The sequence below is a fragment of the Danio rerio genome, chromosome 8 (genome assembly GCF_052040795.2).
Source record: "Danio rerio strain M-AB ecotype USA chromosome 8, GRCz13ab, whole genome shotgun sequence".
Lineage (NCBI taxonomy): Eukaryota > Metazoa > Chordata > Actinopteri > Cypriniformes > Danionidae > Danio > Danio rerio.
In genome coordinates this window covers 49,833,620-49,857,671 of record NC_141028.1, presented here as the reverse complement: position 1 = coordinate 49,857,671, position 24,052 = coordinate 49,833,620, and the positions used below count along the sequence as shown (strand labels likewise).

The following is a 24,052-nucleotide window of genomic DNA, read 5'->3' as shown; positions in this document are numbered from 1 at the left end:
ATCTCTCTTGTCCTTTAACACAGGTTAAGAAAAACACTGTTTTTGCAAGTGCTAACATTACTGTAATGCTTAAAGGCAGGAATTTCATACAGAAAGAATGCAGGATTATGATTACAGCCTCTGCTAAATAAAGAGGACAATAACAATGGGTCACATACTCGTTAACACATTAAAGGTCTCTGTGGAGCTCCAGCGAAGATGAATTGAAAGGTGCAAAGATAACATTTGAAAAGAGGACAAAAAAGAAAAGACGGGCATTTATCTAAGGGCACAGTGGGACAATATTTATGCTGACATAATGATGTGTGAAATGAAATTGATCAGAACAGCAGTGAGAATCAATTAGCACTGCAGAGTAAACGGGGGTCTTTTCAGCCCTTCTCCTTTTATTGATCAGGAGTCTGGGAGATAATACAAATAACAAACTATAACCAAAATTTATTTATTTATTTTGTTTTATTTATTTAAAATTTGACTATTTATTTGCTGAAATTGACTATTTATTTGCTTTGAAAAAAAAGTGTTTTGGTCAGTTGGTCTTTTTTTTTTCTTATACAAATTTATTTAAAAGACGTATAGCAGTCGTAAGTACTAGTAGTTGCATTTAGCAATGTATATGTTATTATATTACAATATTTCTAACATTATTACTTATTGTTATGCACTGCATGTGTAACTGTAATGTGAAGCGGACACTGACGACAGGGTGCGAATCCAAACGCAGGTTTATTAAGAGGATAGTAAAGCAAGCAACGGTCAACACAGGGGCAAACAAATGTATACAGACAAAACCAGATTTGTGATCAATAAATAGCCAGATGGTCAAAAGGCAGGCAGCAGACAACGTAAACAAACAAACAAAGCAAAAATCGGTACACAGCAAGACAAGGCAAGGGAAACGCGTTGTAATGTTCACAATACAGTTTAACAAGACTCAGCACAGATGTGTGTGTGTGTGTGTGTGTGTGTGTGTGTGTGTGTGTGTGTGTGTGTGTGTGTGAGTGCTCTCTTTATAGTCCTTGTATTCAGTTCATGAGCAGCTTCAGCTGTGAGTGTTTGCAATCAGACAGGATGTAGGCCAGATATGTGAGTGGTGCATGACTGGATCGTGTAGTTCTTTTGCTAGAATATTTGTAGTTCGTTAGCGACTGCAAAGTCTGGATCGCTGGTAATCGTGACAGTAATAGTTTGAAAAATATTGAACAAATATTTAGTAAATTGTTTGAAGTGACCATTAGGGGTATCACAATTAATTGTTTCTTAGGTGCATCATGATGCAGATGATTTGCTATCAGTTCAGTAATAGATTATAACCAATTACTGATGTCATTTATCACATATGCAATAGCAAGGCTATGGCTAGGTATGTCGTGAGTGCAAGTAATTTTTAACCTGATGAAGAACATGTAATGAACATGAAATATGCATATTAGAAAGAGAATGATTTATTGTGATTCTGAACAATCCAGTAAATGAGTGAGACTGTGTAATTAACTATAGTAAAATGGCAAATAATTTTTATTAAATCCCAGTAGGCGTTTTATAGCGATTTTTTACTGTATATGCAGAATGTTTTTGCTGTGAAATTAGACAAAAATAAACTCAAGCTCATTGAATATGCATGTTTCTGTCACGATTCTCGATTGAAACAGGAAGTGGTGAAGAATCCAAGTGCAGATCTTTTAATGTGAGAGTGCAGCAACAGTGACAAAATCCAAAAAGTTACAAAGTAACAAAATAAACAAACAAACTAGGAACACAAACAGACTAAACTAGAACTAGACTTTAGCACAAGAACAGGATATAAACTGGAACCAGGAAACATACCAACAGGAACGACAACGACCAACTAACAAACAGAGGTGTAATGGCTGAATATATAGTCCAGGTAATCAACGGGGATTGGAGACAGCTGTGGTTGTAAATCAGTGTAGATGACAGACCGGGTGTGTGCGCGAAAGAATGTATGGAAATGTAGTCTTTTTGGGCGCTGTAGTTCCACTCAGTGTCCATTGAACTACAGCGCCCTCAGGTGGTCACTGACAGTCATGATAGTTTCAGCCTACATTTTTGTGAAACTGCAAAAAAATGTACAAATAAAGAGTTATTGTCCTGCCAAATAAATAAATAATAATAATAATAATAATAATAATAATAATAATAAATAATTTAACAGTGTTTCTTGAATACATTTGCCTCACCTGTCTATCTCCATAAGGAATTTTCCAGGCATGGTCAGTTTGCTTGATAGTTCCTTTTGTACAGTGTTGTACTCGTGGTTTTGAGTCTTATAGAGCATAGTTCCACAAAAGAGATCAAACAAGTTAAAATCAAGATAAAACTATGTGTCCACAAGGCACTTTTTTCTTATGTTTGCTTTTGAAAACACTATTGGTTGGATTTACAGAAGTGTTTAGGTCAGTGATTTGCTAGGTGATCTGTACAACAAACCCAGCCTTCTCATGAATGTGTACAAGATTAATGTGTATCTAAAACACACAACAAAACATACCTTAAGTAATGCATTTCAAATTAAAGAAATATAGACGGTGCCCTCCAATGGATTTGTCATCTGCAACATACAACAAAACGTACCCAGAACAACTTATTTTATGGTCTGCAAAAATGTAGGCTGAGGCCAGGCCCGGATTGGCTAATCAGGAGAACCGGGAGAATTCCCGGTGGGCTGGTCCGTTTTTTTGGCCGTGAGGGCCGGTGTCCCTAGCTGCTTGTACTCTCAGCAGTCACACTTTTTTCATTTATTTATTTATTTGGCCATAGCCTCACTCTTTTTAAAATTATTTTGCTGCAGTGCCGCTCTTTTTATTTATTTATTTTTTTTCTCGCAGCCCAGTGCAAAAAGCAGCCTGCAGGTTAACTGACGTAAATGATGATGTAACTTAACTATAATCATTCGAAATGATTATACAGAGGCCCAAACAGCGGCACCTTAGTGATTATAAGAATTCGAATAATTAATATTAATGAATCTCACCTGAAAATGTATTATTTTATTTTTTTCATTTTTATTGTTAAGACATATAATACTGTTAGGTTTGTTGGACAAAAAGATGTGATAGTATCATTAGAAACTGAATTGGAAATGACCTTATTTTAATATAATCAGTCGTGAACTGAGGTGGGCCGTTCTGGCTTGAAACTCAAGGGCTGAAAATGAATCCCACTTCGGCCCTGGCTGAGGCATGTATTTCTCGTCAGCCTGATTTTACACAAATGCAGTGTAATAAAAGAACAATTCCAATCAAAACTGGCCTATTTCACAAGCAGCCCAAAGATGAATTGGTCAAATATTTCCTTGTCTCTTGTTTCTTTGAGTACTGACGTCGTTTTCTGGTGGTCCCATGTTAATTTGAGTCGCACGCTGAGCAGATGAGTGCAGATTCTCTATCTCTGCCTCTTAGTTCATGGGAGTAGCAAAGGGTAATTGAATAGCATAGCTGTAATAGGCTAGATTTAATTTGCCTTGCCCTCACTGAAAACCAATTAGGGAAAACGGTGAGGAGGGGAGGCCGGTCGCCTTCTAGACAGACACTTTCACAGGACTGCAGCCGAGTCATTTGCCAAATGTTGCCCAGTGCTGGCGGGCTTTCAGACCTGACCCCAATGCAAACGCTCCCTCCTGGCTGTTGGCAAAGAAAAAGGCTTAACTGTATTTACTGACAGCCAAACATGTTAATTATTATTGATAATGGAGAGAGAACAAGCTCAGCTCCGCAAAGCTGGACACAATGGAGGATTTTTTAGGACGTTGTTTGTTTTGAAGATAGTCGTTGAGCCAGCGGGACGGTCAGTTTTGTGGTGTTGAACTGGCTTGACGGCTTGCTAATCTGCTCTGATTGTTTCTGTAGTGTGAGGAGATTGTTTTAGAGTTTGTTATTGTATGCATGTGCCTTGGGCAAGTTTTATGCATAGTAGCAGCCCGGTAATGCTTCTAACAGCTCATTTAAATGTTTATAGCTTGAATACATGGTTATAACTAGTTATAAACTAATCATATTTATGTAAATGTATATTATTGTGACAGAAACACACATTTTTGAATAAAAACAAATATTTTTATATTATATTATATTATATTATATTATATTATATTATATTATATTATATTATATTATATTATATCAATATATTATATCATTATATTATATTGTATTATTACATTAATTTATATTATATTATATTATATTATATTACATTATATTATAACAATATATTATATCATTATATTATAATATATTATTATATCATTATATCATTATATTATATTATATTATGTTATATTATATTATATTATATTGTTATATTATATTATATTATATTATATTATATTGTTATATTATATTGTTATATTATATTATATTATATTGTTATATTATATTATATTATATTATAGTATATTATATTGTTATATTATATTATATTATGTTATAAAAACCAGAAAAGGACAACAAAACAACAAATAATAATGATAACTAAGATTGTAAATATAGACAAAAATAATACTGTGAATGTAAATAATACTGTATTTTCTGTATGTAATATTGTAACTGTAATAATAATAATATAATGATAATAATAAAAGGAGTCATGAAAAAAACAAACTTTTTTTATATTATATTATTATTATGTCACATAGACTGAATCATGTGCGTAGAGTGGTGAAGTTTGCCCTGCGCACTTGAGGTTTTTAAAGAAACTTCTTTGGTGCGTCAAACTTGTCAATGCTCTTATTCAGCAAGTATTATTTTTTTTACTTTGCATGTTCTTTCTGCGTCCATGTGGGTTTCCTCTGGGTGCTGGGTTTACCCCACAGTCCAAAGACATGGGGTACAGGTGAATTCGGTAGGCTAAAATGTCCGTAGTGTATGAGTGTGAGGGAGTGTGTATGGATGTTTCCCAGAAATGGGTTGCAGCTGGAAGGGCATTCGCTGCCTTAAACGTGCTGGATAAGTTGGCTGTTCATTCCGCTGTGGTGACCCCGGATTAATAAAGGGACTAAGCTGAAAAGAAAATGAATGAGTGAATGACTTGTGTGGGTTATTTGCATTAAACAAGTTGTAATCATATCCTACTGTGACAAAGTAAATGCTTTTTTATTTTAAATTTAGAAACGTACATTTTATGTTTGTAAATTTATGTTTTATCATTATTATTAGAATTATTCTCAAGTAATTTTTTTCTGTTAACTTGAAGTTGCCTGTTATGCACTCTGAATGAATTGATAATAATAAAACAGGATAAAAATAGTCGTTTTGCAGTACTTTTTAAATTTAATTCTAGATATGAAGGCACTGATGGTGTGACATTAGCTCTGTTTTTTTCTTGCTCTCTCTCAGCCGTTTTTCTCTTTTTGCTGCCCGATCGTTTCTTCTCTCCCCTTTAAGAGCCGCTGATGTCCAGATGTCTGTTTGTGTTATGGACGTTAGTGTGGTGTTGCTGGAGGGGTGAGCTTGTGTTGCCCTATTGCCTGTTGGCGAGGTGTAGGAGCCGTGCAGATGGGGACGAGCGAGGCTATAAATACCCTACTGCTCACTCTCTTGAGGCCAATGGCTGTGTATTGCACAAGCCCTTTCTCTCATCTACAGCAGCTCTTTCAGAATATGCAGCATGTGAAAGGTCAGTGAGTGGTCAGCCATGCAAATGACAGATCTCTGATGACTGTAGATTATACTCTTAGAAAGGGTCTTTGGTAGGTCTTTGAAGAACCTCCTTTTCTAAGCCACTTTTACTCTGTAGGGCTGTTGGATTTGACTTTTTTAATTGGAAAAAATAATAAATGTAAAACTAAAATTAAAATTTTTTAGGATTAAAATATTGTGATGAATTCGAAGATGCTATTGGTAATAATAAATGCATGTTTAATTGTAGAAATATAATCAATTAAGAATGTTACATTCATAAAAACAGATTGATAAACAGCTTTTTTTTTGGTTTATATTGTAGCAACTAAAACGTGAAATGTAATTGTATGTGATTTGTTTTCAGAAATAAGCAAAAAATTATTTAAAAATAAATATTGTATATTCAACCCAAGCTCATTCTGAAAACGTAGTCCCATGGACGTTTCTGGAGATAGCGGAATACGTCCCGGGGGGTATGTACGGCTGCATTTATTTTTTTCAAGCGAACGCTGCAGGGCGGTGTGACGCTGTTCCCTTTCGCGCTTGCCGGCTGACCGCTTACCTCCTTGTGGAGGGCTTTCCCGCTGCAGCCCGTTTGTCCACTCAGCTCACCGTGTAACGTCGGCAGGCTTGAGATGCAGAGAGGAAGAGTTGACCACGGCGATTGGTTTCGAGTCCGGGGAAGAGCAGTTCCAGCAATCAGGTAAGACAAAAACAGAATCCCAAAAATTAAGTGAACGAGTTTCATAACAGGGTGAGAACGTGGTGAAATCTGAAAACGCGGTAGAATAAAAAAATCAGGGCTTTTCTTTTTTTGGACGGCTTTTGTAAACTGTTGCTCGGGTTTAGGGAAGAGAGCGGGCGGGCGGGTCAATCGGTAAAATTTGTTGGGTTTAGGGAAAGAGGAGGGCGGTCAGCCGATTGGCCGGTCGTGCAGTCAATCATCCGGACAGCGGCCTCTGGCGGGTTGACGCGAGAACAGCGCGGGCGCGAACCGCACTTGCGAGAGACGTTCAAGATGAGAAAAATCACACAACAGCGGCCTCTCGCGGATTCGCAAAAACAAAAACTGCAGCCGTACGTACCCGCCGGGACGTATTCCGCGGTCTCCAGAAACGTCCGCGGGACTACGTTTCCACAATGAGCCTGGGTTGTGTATATTGATGGTTTGTTCTGTAGACAATCAAAAAATATTGCTTAAGGGGACTAATAATATTGACATTTAAATGTTTTTTTAAAAATACAAAACTGCTTTTATTCTAGCTGAAATAAAACATTTCTCCAGAAGAAAAAAATATTATCTGTGAAATTTTCTTCTCTGTTAAACATCATTTGGGAAATACTTGAAAATGAAAAAAATCACAGTAGAGCTAATAATTTTCACTTCAGCTATATATTATATATAATTCTCAAGCAAAGTGAACTCTCCTCTTTAACACAACATTTGTTTTAAAGAACTAAACCCAGTTCATTTAAAGTGAGCTTTTAGGAAGGTCTAAGACTGCTTGGTTTGTTCACATATACTGTACACGCTGAACTGCTCCGAGAGCATTTGGAGGGCTCAAACGAACTGTGAAAACACTCCAGGGAGATCATCATATTCTGGGGCCAGATTTACTAACAGCTTGTGTAAGTGCAAACACTCTTTTGGCGTTAAAAAAACTTACTGTCAGGATTTACTAAAGATGTGCAGTCAAACATTAGAGCTGAAAACAGTGGACACAATGATTTTTTTGTGACTAACCTTATTGCATAAGCATTTGTAGAAGTTTCCCTTTCAGACACAAAATATAATAGAGGGTTTAAATGAATCTTGCAACACAAAATACTGGTCTGTTTACTGTACTGATATTTGTGCATTTATTAAACATCTAAAAGAAAAGTGTCTTAACACATCATTTAGTAGGTAGTAGGGCTGCAACTAACGATTATTTTGATAATCGATTAATCTGTCGATTATTTTTTCGATTAATCAATGAATTGGATAAAAAAAGAAAAGCATTTATACCTGAGCTGTTATAATAATAATAATAATAATAATAATAATAATAAAATAAATAAATAAAAAAACAAAGTTTTGTGCGGTTTTCAATCCAAATATCTAAATATTTTTAAATCAAGATACATACTAGACACATGAAATAGTATAAGAAATTTTGTGTTGTTTTCTGAAAAAAAAACACCTCCAAATTAAGTGATTGTTTGCTTAAAACAAGTTAAATTATTTGTGAATTGGGTAAGAAAAATTATCTTAATGAGATATAATCTCAAACAGAATTTTTACCCGTTCACATAATCGTGTAAGTGATCGTGATCTATAACGTGAGATGGTTGTCGCCTGGTTTACCTGCAGCTGCACATTTGCCTTCATAAAAAGCAGAACACGCAGGATTCAGCACGTAAGTTCACCAGTTACTCCCCAAATACATGCAAGTAAGTGGCTGGTGAATTAGAGAAGAGTAAATTCTACTTTAGAGTTACTTTCACTATGTGTAATGTGTATCTGATATGATTAAAACACATCAGCAAATTATATTTGAATGGATCGTTAGACTTCCTTGTGTGTTTTACAAACTCTAAATGTATTGTTTACTTGTACGTGTTTGTATTTACATGTCTAAAACATAAATTAAGCATTAGTCTGTTAAAACGCTGCATAATTGTGATAATACGCTCAAATATTTTTTTTTTGCTCATTTAAAATACTTATTGAAAATGAGCTAAATCAACACAATTCTTGAGATTTCATTGGGACAACTTAATTTTTTAAGTTTAATTCACATATATTCATTAAAAGTATTAAGGTAACTTCTTTAATTTGTGTTGGGACAACATAAATTAATTGTGTGGAACCCTGCATTTTTTACAGTGTATGATACGTCTTTCTCAGCAAGGGGTTAAGTTGGTTTTATTTTTGTAAAAAAAAAAAGAAATAAATAAGAAGTGCTTTATTCGACGGTCCCTTACTGAGTGCTCTATTCAGCGCGAGCTCTCTTTGGCTCAGCGCCAGACACCGCGCCAAAGCTCCGTTTGATTTTTTTAGTTGCCGCTCTAAAGGTAAACGAGCTAACGATAACTTGTCATGCTTGTCAAGCTGGATAACGAGTAAAACATCAGCACCAGGGACTATACGGTCCTCACTTCAAAACGGAACAAAAGTAGGGCCCTGTTGTTGAATTCCCTTCTTTCCTCCCTCATCCCTGTCTATGAGGCACCGAACTCTGTATCAGTGTGCGAGAGAGACCGTGTTCACTCCGTGTTTTTTAATAATCAAATGTTATCGTGTTGCGCGACACAACGAATCGATTATGAAATTCGTTGCTAATGCTTTTAGTAATCGATTTTTATTGATTTAAATGATTCGTTTTTGCAGCCCTAGTAGATAGTTTTAAAGGGATAGTTAATTTAAACATTTACCGTAATCAAGTAGTTCTAAACTTTAAACATTTTTTTCTTCAATTGATCACAAAGGAAGAGTTTCTGAAGAAAGTTAGGAAATTGCAGAAAAATGTATTATTATGTTAGAAAAATGATTGACTTGCAAAGTAGGACCAAAAAATACTATGGAAGTCAGTGCCTGTTTTTTTCCCCAGCATTCTTCAGGGTATATTTATTTGTGTTCCAACAGAATAAAAGAAAATCAAACAGGCTTGGAACAACTGGAGGATGAACTATTCCTTTAAAGGTGGAGTATGTAAATAGGAGTATGTAAACACCCAGTTGTTGAACTAGGTATTGCACTCCTGGTTTCAAACAAACAACACCAACAGGAGCTTGCTCAACTATAGAGCCTAAAGGCTGATTTAGGCTGATTTAAGTTGTGTTCTAAATAAAAGCAAAGGAATGGGATAGAAGGATCTTTTTTGTCCTAAGACCTGAAATTTATATTTTAAAAACTTAGCTTCTGTTTCTTGCAGCTGAACAACAGAACACAGACACTGATCACCTTAGGTACACCTCATGTGCTTTTTTCAGTGTTAAATGCTAATAATGTGAGTTTGAATGCATTTTACATGTCATTTTTGCCATAGATATATAGCTGATAGATGACTTCAGATCTTGAAAATAAAATAAACCGTTTGTAATTGAACTTTAGAACTGTAAAACCAACGCGTCTACAGTGATTCAGTGTCTACATTTAATAATGTTAAAGGGGTTTAATGTGTATTATAAACCTTTCCATTTTGTTAGAGTGCAGTGAGTGTTCTATTCTGTGCTTCTGAATGGCTGTATTTAAATTTCTCTCATGTTTCAATTGGTGCAAACAGCCCAATTGCTTATCAATGCAAGTCTTATCACGTAGCGTGTTGTTAATACACGGGGTTACAATGTAACCTGCTCACCTAATGTTTACGCTTGTAATATTAATATTATTTGCTTAATTAATAACCACCTCATGTGGAACTCTTAATCCACTTTTCATTTCGGAGTCTGTCACATTTCAGTCACGGATGCATGCTTTGAGAGCCTTTCTGAATGAATGGATGAAATATGTGGTTTTCCAGCATGGCAACCCGGGGCGCTAATATATAGTTGGCTAAACTGGCAGGTTAAAAGGACCGTTATATATATATATATATATATATATATATATATATATATATATATATATATATATATATATATATATATATATATATATATATATATATATATATATATGTGTATATATATATATATATATGTGTATATATATATATATATATATATATATATATATATATATATATATATATTATCTAACATTCTTATTGTTCACTTAGCATGTTTCTTAAATATCTGCAAACGTATTATGGTATTTTTATACATTAGAAGAGTCAAATACTTACATACATACAGCACCTTTAAGTAAAAAAACATATATGTGAAAAAATATGTATATAAAAGTGCATAATAAATATTTTTATGTTACTCTAGCTTATTTTAATATGTTAATTTGGTTTTAACTAATTAGATTGTTATCTTTCCAATTTAACTTAACATTTCTTTTCAGTTTAATTGATGTAAGGTAAGATGATTAGAAATTTTAACTAAACTAAACAAAAACATGAAGTAGTAAGATATTTTTTAAAGTGCAATTTGAAATGACTTATTCACTGCTTTGAACATTATGAAAATGAGCTGCAGTGCTTTAAATTGTATTGTCAACACTTGCGCTCATTCAATTTTCAGTTTTGTCTGATGATCAGTTTTCATTTTAACCTATTATTCACACAAACAGTTAATGCACAATAATGGTATTAACATAATAAAAATAATATACTGTAAATGTTTGTTTATGTATCACTACAACACTCAATGTCGAATATACTGTGCCAAAGTCAGACTGACATTGTGTAGCCTGAATCTGATATATAGCAGGTTGGATTATGAACGCTTTTAATCACTCATTAGTTAAAAAGTATTTTAAAATATTTCCAACAATACCGTTTCTCTGTGCTATTTAAAGTCTTGTTTAAAGGTTTTTAAAAAGTTTATTTTAACACTATTCTTTTATGGACAGACTTTAGATATTGTTAGTGATGGATGGATTACTGACTGTTTTCAATGTCACGAGGAGCCGCAGATAGTTTTACCTTAACCATTGTGACGCAAACACTCCATCATCACACTCAACCACTGCCAAAAGACACAGTTGCGCGAAAGCTTAACACAACATGCCCGAGGGTCACCAGTCTATTCATGGCTATTTGTTTTCACGTACTTGTCAATGATCAAACCATTTTCCCTCTGCGGCTATTCACAACATGGTCTAATTTTAGAGCTGCAGACGATCCGTCGTTCGTCCCCTCAGTGTAACGTTTCTGACTCCACTCCAGAACAAAGAACATCCCCCGTTACACCTGACCGGCGTCATGAATTAGTTAGCATGCTTTTTGTTCCTGTTGCTTCCTGTGATCTGGTGAGGGCTAAGCTAACCGCTAGGCTAACTCGCCTCTCCTGGTCATTAAAGAGCGGACACTTAGGCAGGTGTGAGTATCTGAAGATCTCAAATGCCACATATGTAGGTACTTTAAACTTCTTGCTGGGTCATCACATTGCCTTTTTGTCACTTTTATACGTTAGTTTGAGTTTTAAAGATGTTGCTAATGACAGAAATAAGGTTAGTTCAGAGTCATTTTCTGAAATAATTTAACAAATTATATTTAAAAGAACATACAAAACAATATATATAGTTGAAGTCAGAATTAATAAACCCCATGAATTATTAGCCCCTCTGTTTATTTTTTTCCCCCAATTTCTGTTTAACGGAGAAAATATTTTTCAACACATTTCTAAACATAATAGTTTTAATAACTCATTTCTAATAACTGATTTATTTTATGTTGGCCTTGATGACAGTAAATAATAATTTACTAGATATATTTCAAGACACTTCTATACAGCTTAAAGTGACATTTAAAAGCTTCACTAGGTTGATTAGGTTGGCTAACCAGGATAGGCAAGTTATTGCATAACGATGATTTGTTCTGTAGACTGTCCAAAACAAAAAAAGTGGCTAATAATTTTGATCTTAAAATGGTGTTTAAATATTTAAAAAACTGCTTTTGTTCTAGTCAAAATAAAACAAATAAGACTTTCTCCAGAAGAAAAAAAAATTATCAGACATACTGTGAAAATGTCCTTGCTCTGTTAAACATCTATTGGGGAAATATATATATAAAAAATATTCATAGGGGGGCTAATAATTCTGACTTCAACTGTATGTAAATATATGGCCTGCATAGTGTCGCAGTGGGTAACAGATTCCCCTTACAGCAAAAAGGCCGCTGGTTCGAGCCTCGACTAGGTCAGTTGCCCTTTCTATGTGTTTTTCTCGTGTTCGCATGGGTTTCTCCGGGTGCTCTGGTTTCCCCCACAAGTACAAAGACATGCTGTACAGGTGAATTGGGAAGGCTAAATTGGCCATAGTGTATGTGTGTGAATGAGAGTTTATGGATGTTTCTCAGTGATGGGTTGCAGCTGGAAGGGCATCCGCTGCGTAAAACATAAGTTGGCGGTTCATTCCACTGTTCCACTGCTTCATGATATATATATATATATATATATATATATATATATATATATATATATATATATATATATATATATATATATATATATAACATTAATGCACATCAGTAACTCGCCAGTAACTTTTAATAGCAGTAACTCGCCAGTAACTTTTAACTTTTAATAATCTAAAGTGATGACAAAACAGGTAATTTTGCTCACTTTTTAAGATTATAAGGCTGAACGGCATCAATCCTGAGAAATTTCCCAGTATTTCACTATTGCAATCGGGAGAAACACTAGCAGTATACTATGGTATAAATACAGCACTACAACATACAAAAGTGAGGGATCGACTTAGAAAATCACTTACCTGTCATTTCAAAATATAGAAACTAGTAAAACTAGTAAATCTACCTCTAAAAACAAATTAAAACTAACTGAATTTGTAAACAACAAGTCAAAACGAAATAGAAACTAAAACTAATGAAAAATCTAAAACTATTTTAACCTTTGTCTGTTGTGAAGTGAATTTGATGTGCGGATGAAGCGGATTTGATGCGCGAATGAAGAAGATTTTTGCAAATAGCCCAATTTATCTGCGCGTTCCGCATCTAGTGTGAACACAGCATAAGGACTTATTATACGTTCTCTGTCGCCATCTTTTGGCGGAACATCAACCATCTTTGCTCTGCTCAGTATGACAGGCTGATGGCCGCCAATGCGCTAAACCTCAAAAATGTTTAAGGTTTAAAATAGGCACTTTCTTTATAAATAAACTGCATAGTTGCAAAGTAAACAACTACATTCTCGCCTAAAAAAAACTAAAAAAAAGTACATTGTTGTCCAGCAGCTGCAATATTTGTCAAACTGTTGTAAGTTTATTGATCTGCTGTCACTCTATGTGGGCGGAGTAATACAGAAGGGTGAGGAGGCTGTACGAGTTCTGATATTGCAGAATATTGCACGCTATCAGCCAATCAGATTAGAGAACCAGACAGAACTACTGTATAATAATAATATATTATATACTGTAATTGTTTTATTTTAAATAGATGTCAAGGAAATATGTATTCATATTTTTATACTTTATTATTTTTTTAACAGATGGATAAGTGGCTGGATGGATGGATGTAAAAAATTTTAAGTAAAAAATGATTTCAATACTAAAATGGACAAACATGCAGTCGAATGACTAAAACTTGAATGTTAAAATAAAAACAATAATTTAAAAAATATCAATAAAAACTAAAACAGTTGCTCTAAGATGCTGAAATAGTACTAGCTCATTGTTTACTTTTAATAATTCTAAGTGAAGTGGCTGTTTCTTGAATGTTCAGTTTGTTCACTCATAACAATATTTCAATCAGATCACAGAAAGCCGCCGACAGCCACTTGAATTTATAAGCTTTTGAATCACAGAGAGCTTTTGTTGAAACAAACATCTGCTCCAGCTCCCTGCTTGCATTCATTTTACTTAACTAACAAGAACAGGCAAGAGTTTTGTGCATGTGTGTGTGTGTGTGTGTGTTTCATTTAGCAGTTTTAATATACAAACATTCTGTTTTCCTGCCCATACTTCCCCCTTTAAAATCAGATGGAGCAGGTGTTAATGTTTTGTATGAAACCCAGTCAGTTTCTGGACACACGTCCACATGAACAAACAGACACGTAGATAAGCTTCTGTTTGCTTGCTGGAGTAGTAATGGCCTCTGGTTATGTGTGTAAAGAACATGATGATGGTGTAATGTTGCTTTGTACTCACTGGCCACCTGCTAAAGTCAGGGCTTACAGGAAAACCAATGCTGTTGACAAGAGCCACAAAAGAGTCTCTCTGCTAACAAAGAGCACACCGTGTAAACACAGACACACTGGGTAACTCAATTGTTTAATGGTACAATACATGCTCATTTAGCGTTCTAGTGAAAAGAGAGAAAAACATAAAAAAGATTGAAAAGTTAAACTTTGGTGTTTAAACATTCTATGAAAAGCTTTGACATTATTTTCTTGTATTTAATATGATATATATTATGCTATTGATTTATTATAATTATTCTGTTATATTGTTTATTAAGAGAGCGTTTATGCAAGGATTAGACCTGAGGGAGTGCATTACTTTCTAATAATTCATTAGACTGGAGTCAATTATTCTGATTATACTATGGTTACCACTCTGATTTACGCTTTTCAGGTGTTCCATTTTAGACATTTGTCAGAATTTTGCCCTCTAGCTTCTCCTGTGTGTACTAGTTTGAAGTTTAATACACATCTCATTCAAAGGCTTGTCTGTAAGCTCTAAAATGCTTTCTCCAGAGGTAGCATTCAAGGCAGGAAGGCATCAGTTCACATCCTAATCCAGATTATGCTTCACTTCCTGTCTCGCGAGGTACCTTTTGATCAAATTTTAAAGGCACCATAGATGTATCCCACAATCCTGTGCATTAAGTTTTTGACAGATGAGCTAAAAATAAAAACATGGCAGCTTAAAAGTTTGGGGTGTCAGTTTTGGTATAAATGTACTTGTTTTTCAGTGAGTAAATATTCTGGAATGTCTTTCTTAGTTGTACATTAAATCGTTTAATTTGATTAATAATCAATTAAATTATTATTACTTTGTTTGAAATCTGTTTTTTAAAGTGCCTTTGTGCACAAACGCTGCCTCCACAATTACTGTCAACAAATGAGTTATCTAAAGCGGGTGGCACACTGGACGTAACCCACTGTGTCATGCCCAGATTTTACATTGTTTACTATATGTGGCTAAGCAACATGAACAGATGCTGAGTGGCAATGCAGTGTGTGCAGCACATAGAAAACAATGTTTACAATTAGGGCTGAATAATATATCCTTTGAGCATCAATATCGCAATGTGTTTATTTACAATATTCACATCGCAAGGTTATATTATTTATTAAAGATTAAAAGATGAAGATATTACTAAAACTGATTTATGCAATGACCATGTTATTTTACGTTTGATTGTTCGATTTTGATGCTTGAATACTGCTAGACTCTCCTGTTTATTTAACTTTTTATTTCAAATGTTTGATCTGTCTTATTTCCCAGTGATGGGTTGTAGCTGGAAGGGCATTTTCTGTGTAAAACATATGCTGGATAAGTTGGTGGTTCATTCCGCTGTGTTGACCCCAGATTAATTAAGGGACCAAGCCGAAAAAAAAAATGGATCAATAGAATAAACTTTATCACCTCGGTCGATGTAAAATAATAAACATCTTTCCAATTAGTTCTATTCAAATCATCTGGTGAAACTATAATCATATTGTACACTCACCTGCCACTTTAATAGTTACACCCAGTAGTACTGAGTTGGACCCCCTTTTGCCTTCAGAATTGCCATAATTCTAAGTGGCATAGATTCAGCAAGGTACTGGAAATAGTCCTTAGAGATTTTGGTCAATATTGACATGATAGTATCACGCAGTTCCTGCAGATTTGTCAGCTGCACATCCATTATGCAAATCTCTCGTTCCATCACATCTCACAGGTGCTCTATTGGATTGAATCTGGTGACTGTGGAGGCCATTTGAGTACATTGAACTTATTGTCATGTTCAAGAGACCAGTCTGAGATGATTGGTGCTTTATGACATGACACGTTATCCTGACTGAAGTAGCCATCAGAAGATGTGTACACTGTGGTCATAAAGGGATGGACATGGTCAGCAACAATAATCAGGTTGTGTTCTTAACTAGCAAGAGTGGCTCCCGCTGTGATCTTCTGCTGCTGTAGTCATTCCGCCTCAAGGTTCCTGTTGTGCGTTTAGAGATGCTCTTCTGCATATCTTGGTAGTAACGAGTGGTTATCTGAGTTACTGTTGCCTTTCTATCAGCTGGAACCAGTCTGGCCATTCTCCTCTGACCTCTGGCATCAACAAGGCATTTGCGCTCACAGCACTGGCGGTCACTGGCTATTTTTTCTTTTTCAGACCATTCTCTGTAGAACTGCACTGCTGCAGATTGTCTTGACCATGTCTGCATGCTGTTGCCATGTGATTGGCTGATTAGAAATTTGCATTAACGAGCAGTTGGACAGGTGTACCTAATAAAGTGGCCGGTGAGTGTATATCGCAGCAAAACAAAATATCTCAATGCCAGATTTTTCCAATATTGTGCAGCTTTATTTATAATTATCTGACAAAAATCAAACATTATCCATTTGCTAGGTGTTCTTACAGCCTTAAGGCTGATTTATACTTCTGCGTCAAACGCCGGCGTATGCTACGGCGCTGACGCATAGCCCTTCGCCGTGGCACCTCTCAATAAATGTAACTACATGTCGCAACGACGCGTAGCGCAAGCTCTGTGATTGGTCGGCTTGGTAGCGCTGACAAGTCTGGGCGGGACTGAGAGCCGCGTGAATGGTGCGAGCTCGATAGAGCGATTGTTTACAAGTGTGGAGTCCCGTGAAGGAGCTCCGGATGGAAAGTTTTGTTTTGTGTTTACCTCATAGTTAAAGTTGTTGCACGTCCGCCGGTTCCTGCCTCAAAATGAGCGAGTTTGAGCCACTTGTACATCCCGGAAGTGTTCAGGAAAACAAAACAGCAGCGAAGAAACTTGACACATAGGAACATTTACACCTCACTGCCTATAGCGTTTTGGAAGTGTTAATGCAGACCAACAGAGACAGCGTGCAGAAGTATAAATGCACAGCTACGCGCGTTGCATGCGTCGTGGGTTACGCCGGTCACTTGACGCAGAAGTATAAACCAGGCTTTACACTACACTATACACTATAGCAAACTGTCAAGGATTTTGTGCTTTTCTACTGTAAGCCTCAACACTTGAACAGTGACACTCCACAAATGAAAAACGATGAGCTCTAAACATCACTACACATATAATTAACACTAATGAGAAAATAACAACAGATGATTTCAAAAATCTGTAAACAGTAAATAAAAAAAAAAATCAAGCTTATGTATAATCACGTTTTTTTATGCAGCAATGCATGTTGGGAACTCAAAGAATGTCTAAATTCTGTTGGTCTAACAAGGCTTTTTATGTAAATTTATGAAAACTGCAGTTCTTATTATTTGTAACTCTAAATGTTTCATGATGTGGAAATTTTAGATTGAACCATTTTAGTCACATGCAGTATTTGAATGATGCCATTACTACCATTCCAAGTCTTGAATGTGATCATTATGTAGGATGTCAAAGGAGGAGAAGAAACTTCTGATTTCATTATCTTAAATAAATATATCTGTTTATGTTGCAAAGATGCTCAGAATTTTTGTTTTAGAGTAGCATGAGAGTGAGTAAATGATGACAGAATTTTCATTTTTGGGTGAACTAAACCTTTTACATTTGGGTGGAAACATACAACCTTTCCAGAATTCTGAAATTGATTGAATGTTCAGAAGAACACCATTCATTTCTATTATATATTTTATGATTTTACAAAAGTCTTTACTGTCCCTTTGTTAAATGAACGTATCCTTCCTAAATGAAAAAAGAGGTCTAACCACAAATGTTTGAATTATAAAATGAAAACAAATGGATTTTCCTAAATACAGTATTTATTTATTTTTAAAAAAGAACAGTCTGACCCTCATTTTTTTGAATATGAGTTTATACAGTACTTTTCGTATTTTCCAGAAACTGAAGAATGAGGTGTTTCCCTTGCATTTATCTGGCTTCCCGGCTCAGCATGTGGAAGCATATCGGCTGCTAGAGGACAGGAAACACAAACTCTCACCTGAGACTGCCGCTCTCTGCCTGCTTCGACAACAGCACACACTACTGGTCAGTCTGAATGCTTTTTTTTCCTTCTATCACGATCAAGACCTTGCTTCTGGTTTTCAATGAATGATATATGCACACGCACGCACACACAAACCAGCTTAATCATACCAGATATTGTTTGTAAGTCTTCAGGCGTCTTCTGAATGTAAATGAATCACATGGTATGCATACACACACCAGCTTATATTCCTGTCACATCATGTTTCCCAGTAGGAGCCATTTGTGAGTCATCAGGCTTTCCCTTTCAATGGCTTTCAGTACATTAAATGGCATGTTGTACTGATTTTTTGGATTTTGTGTAGTAAGTTTTGATGAATTGAGTTTTTTATTTCACTTGGATATTCATTAAGAGTAAAAAGCTGGATGATGTACTAGGGCTGCACGATCCTGGCTAAAAAAGAGAATCACAATTTTTTTTTGCTTAAAATCAAGATTGCAATTTTCTCACGGCCTTGTCGATATAAAATAAACATAAATAGGTAACACATTACATTAACTAACATGAACAAATACAGTAGTAAATAGGCCTATGCATTGGTCTACTGTTATACTACATTTTGTATAGACTTTAAATGGTGGACTAGAACAGACGTTAAATTTGTCCTGCTTATTAATGCACACTAAAGTGATGACATCAGACTACAACTACAACTGGAGACTCCAGGAACTTCCGGGAGACTTGGGATGTTTGAATGTCACGTTTAACAACAATAGTGAGATGCGATCCAGCGGTAAGTCTTTGATAAACTGTCCAACGTGCACTGCTCACTGGAGCTCTGACAAGCACATGTATGTGTGTGGTCACGTGATGTGCGTTTTCAGCGGACGGAGGGCTGTTCAGTAATGCTAGGTTAAACATTTCCGTTCTAAAGTGCCGTTTTAACACTAAACAAATTAGTGTAAATGGGGCCTAGTGTATATTTTTCGTGAGCGGGTTTGCGGCGGGGTCGAGGGCGGAGGATGGGCAATGCCGGCTCAGCATCTTGTTGTCTATTGGCCATCGGCGATGGACGATGGCATCGTCTATTTTTAACTATCTATTAAATCTTTTGACACATTATTTCAAATACATGGCTAAGACATAAGTAAATTTGAATTATAATGGGGCAAGTTAATATTTTTCTACTGGCCATGAGAACAACCTTTTGTGTTTAACCCTGTATAAGTCTGGAATTTCATTTATTGTGTTTTAAAAATTTAAAAATGTCTTAAATTTGATTTGATGAAACGTGCAGAAACGCTGTATGTAGTGCACAGTGTGTTTATTTTGGCAGTTTATTGGCTTATACTGTGCTGCTATCTAGTATTATTTCAGTAGCATTTAGTATTTGATGTCTGTCTTTGAGGTCTGTTATTATTATGGATCATCCTCATGTGGTCATTGAGTCATATATTCGGTTTCTCACACTGGTTTTTTTGTTGTTTCTCTGATAATGTCCGCATTGTATAAGCACAGAGCCACAGCTCTTCTCACCTGTTAGTTGCTTGGAAACAGCATTTTGATAAAAGCAGTCTATCAGCTTGTCATTTATTCTGTTTTATATTTATTTATTTCTTTGGCGTGTCACATTTTCACATTGTTTAGTAACTGAAGATAAACATGTAGGAGTGATGCATATGTTTCTGCGCATGTAAGGAAGCAGACGGTCATCGACTTCTGGCATGTCTGTTTGGAAACGGTTTTGTGCTGCATTTAAGTCCCTGAAAAACCATGTGCGTGTCAATGCACGTGTGTGTGTGGACTGGTGTTAAAACCGTTTTTAGATATGCTAAATATTTAGTTTATATTTTTACACATATGTTTTATGAAAAACAAGTTTTTATTAGTTGGTTTTAAATATGGGTGAACCAAGGAGACATGAAGAACATTTAACTGCTTATAAATAATATTTAGGAGATGTGATATTTTTTAGTGATGTTTAAGGATAAATCATGGCGAATTGTGTACAACCACAAAAACAAAACAAAAAAGTATTTACATAATATACATTGTTGCACTGTTTATACATATAGCAGACATGCAGCAAAATGCACAAACGTTTATTTCGTGTGTAAATAGTCATGGTTAATTGTTTAACAGCACTAGTGATATTCACATATTCTCCCCTACTGTATGTGATTCAGTTTTCACCACTGAACTACATTTTTACCTCACAATTCTGACTTTTCTCAAATTGTGAGTTTACACTTTGCGATTCTGGAGCTCTTCTGTATGTGCAACTGCAACTGTCTGTTTACAAAACAAACAAACAAACAAACAAACAAAATACAATACAAAACAAAAAACATTGTATTTATATATTGAACTCTAACTGCTATGCATAATAGAAGTTATGACTGATCTTTTCTTTGACATCCATACACCCTAGTGAAACATCATCCAAAAAGGAATAAAACCTTGTTCATTCATTCATTCATTCATTTTCTTTTTAGCATAGTCTTTTTATTAATCTAGGGCCACCACAGTGGAATGAACCGCCAACTTGTCCAGCAAATGTTACTGGGAAACACCCATGCACTCTCACATTCACACATATACACTATTAGCCATTTTGGCTTATTCAATTCAACTATATAGCACATGTCTTTGGACTGTGGGGGAAACCGGAGCACCCAGAAGAAACCCATGCAAACATGGGGAGAACGTGCAAACTCCACACAGAAATGCCTACAGACCCAGCCGGGACTTGAACCAGGGCGACAGTGAGGCGACAGTCTTAACCACTGAGCCTTTAAATACATATTAATATTTTGTAATTTAAACAACTAACCATCTTGTTAATATATAGTGAACACTGGGTACCGCTATGTCACATAAATGCATCATTTACAAGAAAATTAACAAGAAGGACTTAGATAATATCATTTTAAAAAATCTCAAAAAGTTGGAAAACCCCTCCCTGAACTGAATTCTTTCATAAACTTCTAAAAAGATAGACTATTTAGATGTTTTACTGTAATTTTAAGGAACATTTCAAATATTTGATTACTATAGGAAAAACAGCACAGGTTCGATGGAAATGAAGGCTTTTTGTGAAAAACAACATACCTTTGATTTCAGTATCTAGGTAAAATGAAGGCTACAAGACAGTATGATAGCAACCACTTTTATCCCTTTTCACACTTATGATATTTACATGGACATATTATTCATGACTATGTTTACATGGACATCAGTAATCAAATAATTTGCTTTAATCTGAATAAGACAATAATATGATTGAGGTGTTTACATGAGTTGCTTTTTGAATATTCTTTTCAATGATCATGTTTTACATGTTACAGCACATAATTCGATTAACATTATTGCGTCACCAGGCTGTCCACATTTCCTCCAGAGTTTCATGTAATTTCGGGTGTTTCACTTTTAATTTGTCAACTTTAACTGCAGTTTGGCACTTTCACTTTAATTCAAGAACATTTCATTCATGCCCCGGTGACCAACGAGATATTGGATGCGAGTATGAACTGCTGGAAGAGTGTTGTTTCAATTAAATTTGATACCGCTTGCTGTATGGGGAAAAAAACTTCCGCATTTCTCAATGCAGGTGTCTGTGGTCCTTCACTGACTCGGTAAGTGCAGAGAATAGTGTCAACAGCCGTGTGTGAATAGACTATCCTGTCGCAAAATGCAATCAAAATCCTATACAGCAGTAATAGTTTGATTAGGGTTCTTACATGTCTGTACTGCACTTCAGTAATGCGACTAAAATCAGCATACTCCACATGTCTTAATTCGATTTCTGTTTAGTTTGATTATGACTTAGAATAAGGTTATCCTAAATCGCAGTTCATTTGGTAGACTCTTAATCAGAGTATTGTCTTAATCGTATTTCCTGCAGGCACAGGACGTCAACATGACATCATATTGACGTTGTACCCTAACATACTGCAACATCTTGGGGACAGAACCCAACATCAGGCCAACATCAATGTCCAACATCCATCCTAAAATCAACCTAAAATCAACCAAATATCAATGTCTAATTATTTTACCCTCTGACTTTGTGTGGACGTTACCACCATGACATCTGTCAGACGTTGGATTTTGGTCACTTTCCAACACAACCTAAAATCAAACAAATATCAACGAAATTTGACGTCGTTATTGGACGTCAAAATAATGTTGTCCTTAGACGCTGGCTAGACATTGAACTTTCTTCACCTGACGTCATGACCTTAATCTAACCTAATATTAATGTCTTATGATGTTGTGTGCCTGCTGGGTTAAAATCAGATTATTGGTGTCCATGTAAACATACTCAATGAATAAAGGATTTGTTTATTTTGTTTGCACATTACCAATACCAAACAAATACCACAAAATCACTTAACTATGATTATGATTTGTAATCAAATACATTAGTGATCACATACTCACCTGTATCTCCATATGGATGACTTTTTGCAAAAATGTAGGCTGAGACAGATATTTCCAATGAGCCTGTGTTAAAAAAAAAAACCTGCATGCACCCAGAGTACATGCATGAAAACACTGTGCTAGGCCATGTTCACGTAATTGCTAATAAAGTTACAACCAACCACACTACAAGCCTTCCATAAACCTCTAATGTGATTATCCTTCTTATTAACGCTTAGAAAGAGACGGTCTGGCCAGACTGCATCCTCCTTCTGTCTCTGTCTTTCCCTTTCACAACCAAAGAGGCCAAAAAATACCTGAAAAAAAATATGTGTTAAGTGTTCTCATTAATCTCAGTAGCAGTAACTTTTTAAACCAATCACCTGTGCCATCATTTTCATTTTACCAATTAAAAAAGCAGGAAATTGGCAAAAGACTATGCACAATTCAAAAACCTTCACCAGTTGTTTTCCTAAGCTGTGGCACCTGTCTGAAAGCATTAAACTCGTCCCAACAGATTCACGAAAGGCTGTCCACCAGTATCGTCTACACATGCGATCTCACACCTCTTTACACATTCAAATCCCAATCTCAGCCCTGGAAACACACACACACACAGACACACACGCACACACACTCGCCTCTAGTGTCTCTTATCGTCAACAGTGAAGGAGTGAGATATCGAACCCGCAGGTGCACATGTATACAGTGAATGCCAATGAAGGGATTTATAACCATTTGGTAGAAATCTGTTCCCTTGATATGAATATCTGTTGTTTTTCTTTAGCATCTTATGTTGTAGTCTTAAAAATAAAGATTCTTTATTCATATATACCGTATGATTCAATAAAGAAACTCCATGTAACTTTAAAATTTTCAGGTTTTTTACATGTAATAAAATGTTTAACAGTATAGGGGATGTCAAGAATATCCGGCCTGGTTCACTCAAAGGTGCAGTAGGTGATCTGCCACAACGCTTACCGGTTTGCATAATCTCCTGAAAACCTGCTGAAACATAAACGCACGCACCTTGATGACAGCAGACAACCCACTAGATTGTTTCATTCGCCAGTTAAAAAACTTTATAGTACTTTATAATACTCCACTTGAACTGTGTTATATCTAGCACGTTTTCAGTTGTGTAGCAAGCAAAACTTAGTGACTTATTCATAATGTGCAATATATCTTGCATGCAAGGATCGCTGATCTCACTGTCTCACGCACTTTGTCCTAAAGTGACTACTGTATGCTTAGTGCTCGGCCTGCGGCTTGCAGAAATTACTCTGATTAC

At 35.6% G+C, this 24,052-nt stretch overlaps 1 protein-coding gene and 1 long non-coding RNA gene across 51 annotated transcripts in view; one reads left to right on the top strand and one right to left on the bottom strand.

Moving 5' to 3' along the window:
- rimbp2b (RIMS binding protein 2b) overlaps positions 1 to 24,052 on the top strand; it is a 293,432-nt gene that overhangs the window by 61,039 nt on the left and 208,341 nt on the right. For all 50 annotated transcript variants that reach the window (XR_015498405.1, XR_015498374.1, XR_015498370.1 and 47 more), the window contains one exon: positions 18,255 to 18,401. Coding sequence is in view for 11 of the 50 variants with exons in the window: in XM_087265300.1 (XP_087121426.1) it covers positions 18,255 to 18,401 (147 nt within the window). In the remaining 39 variants the exon portion in view is untranslated. The remainder of the gene's footprint in view (positions 1 to 18,254; positions 18,402 to 24,052) is intronic.
- On the bottom strand, positions 1,418 to 22,962 carry LOC141375913 (uncharacterized). The gene is made up of 3 exons (XR_015498410.1): positions 22,783 to 22,962; positions 2,202 to 2,287; positions 1,418 to 2,078 (listed from the first exon to the last, which is right to left on the bottom strand). It is a non-coding gene; the product is annotated as an uncharacterized LOC141375913 (long non-coding RNA).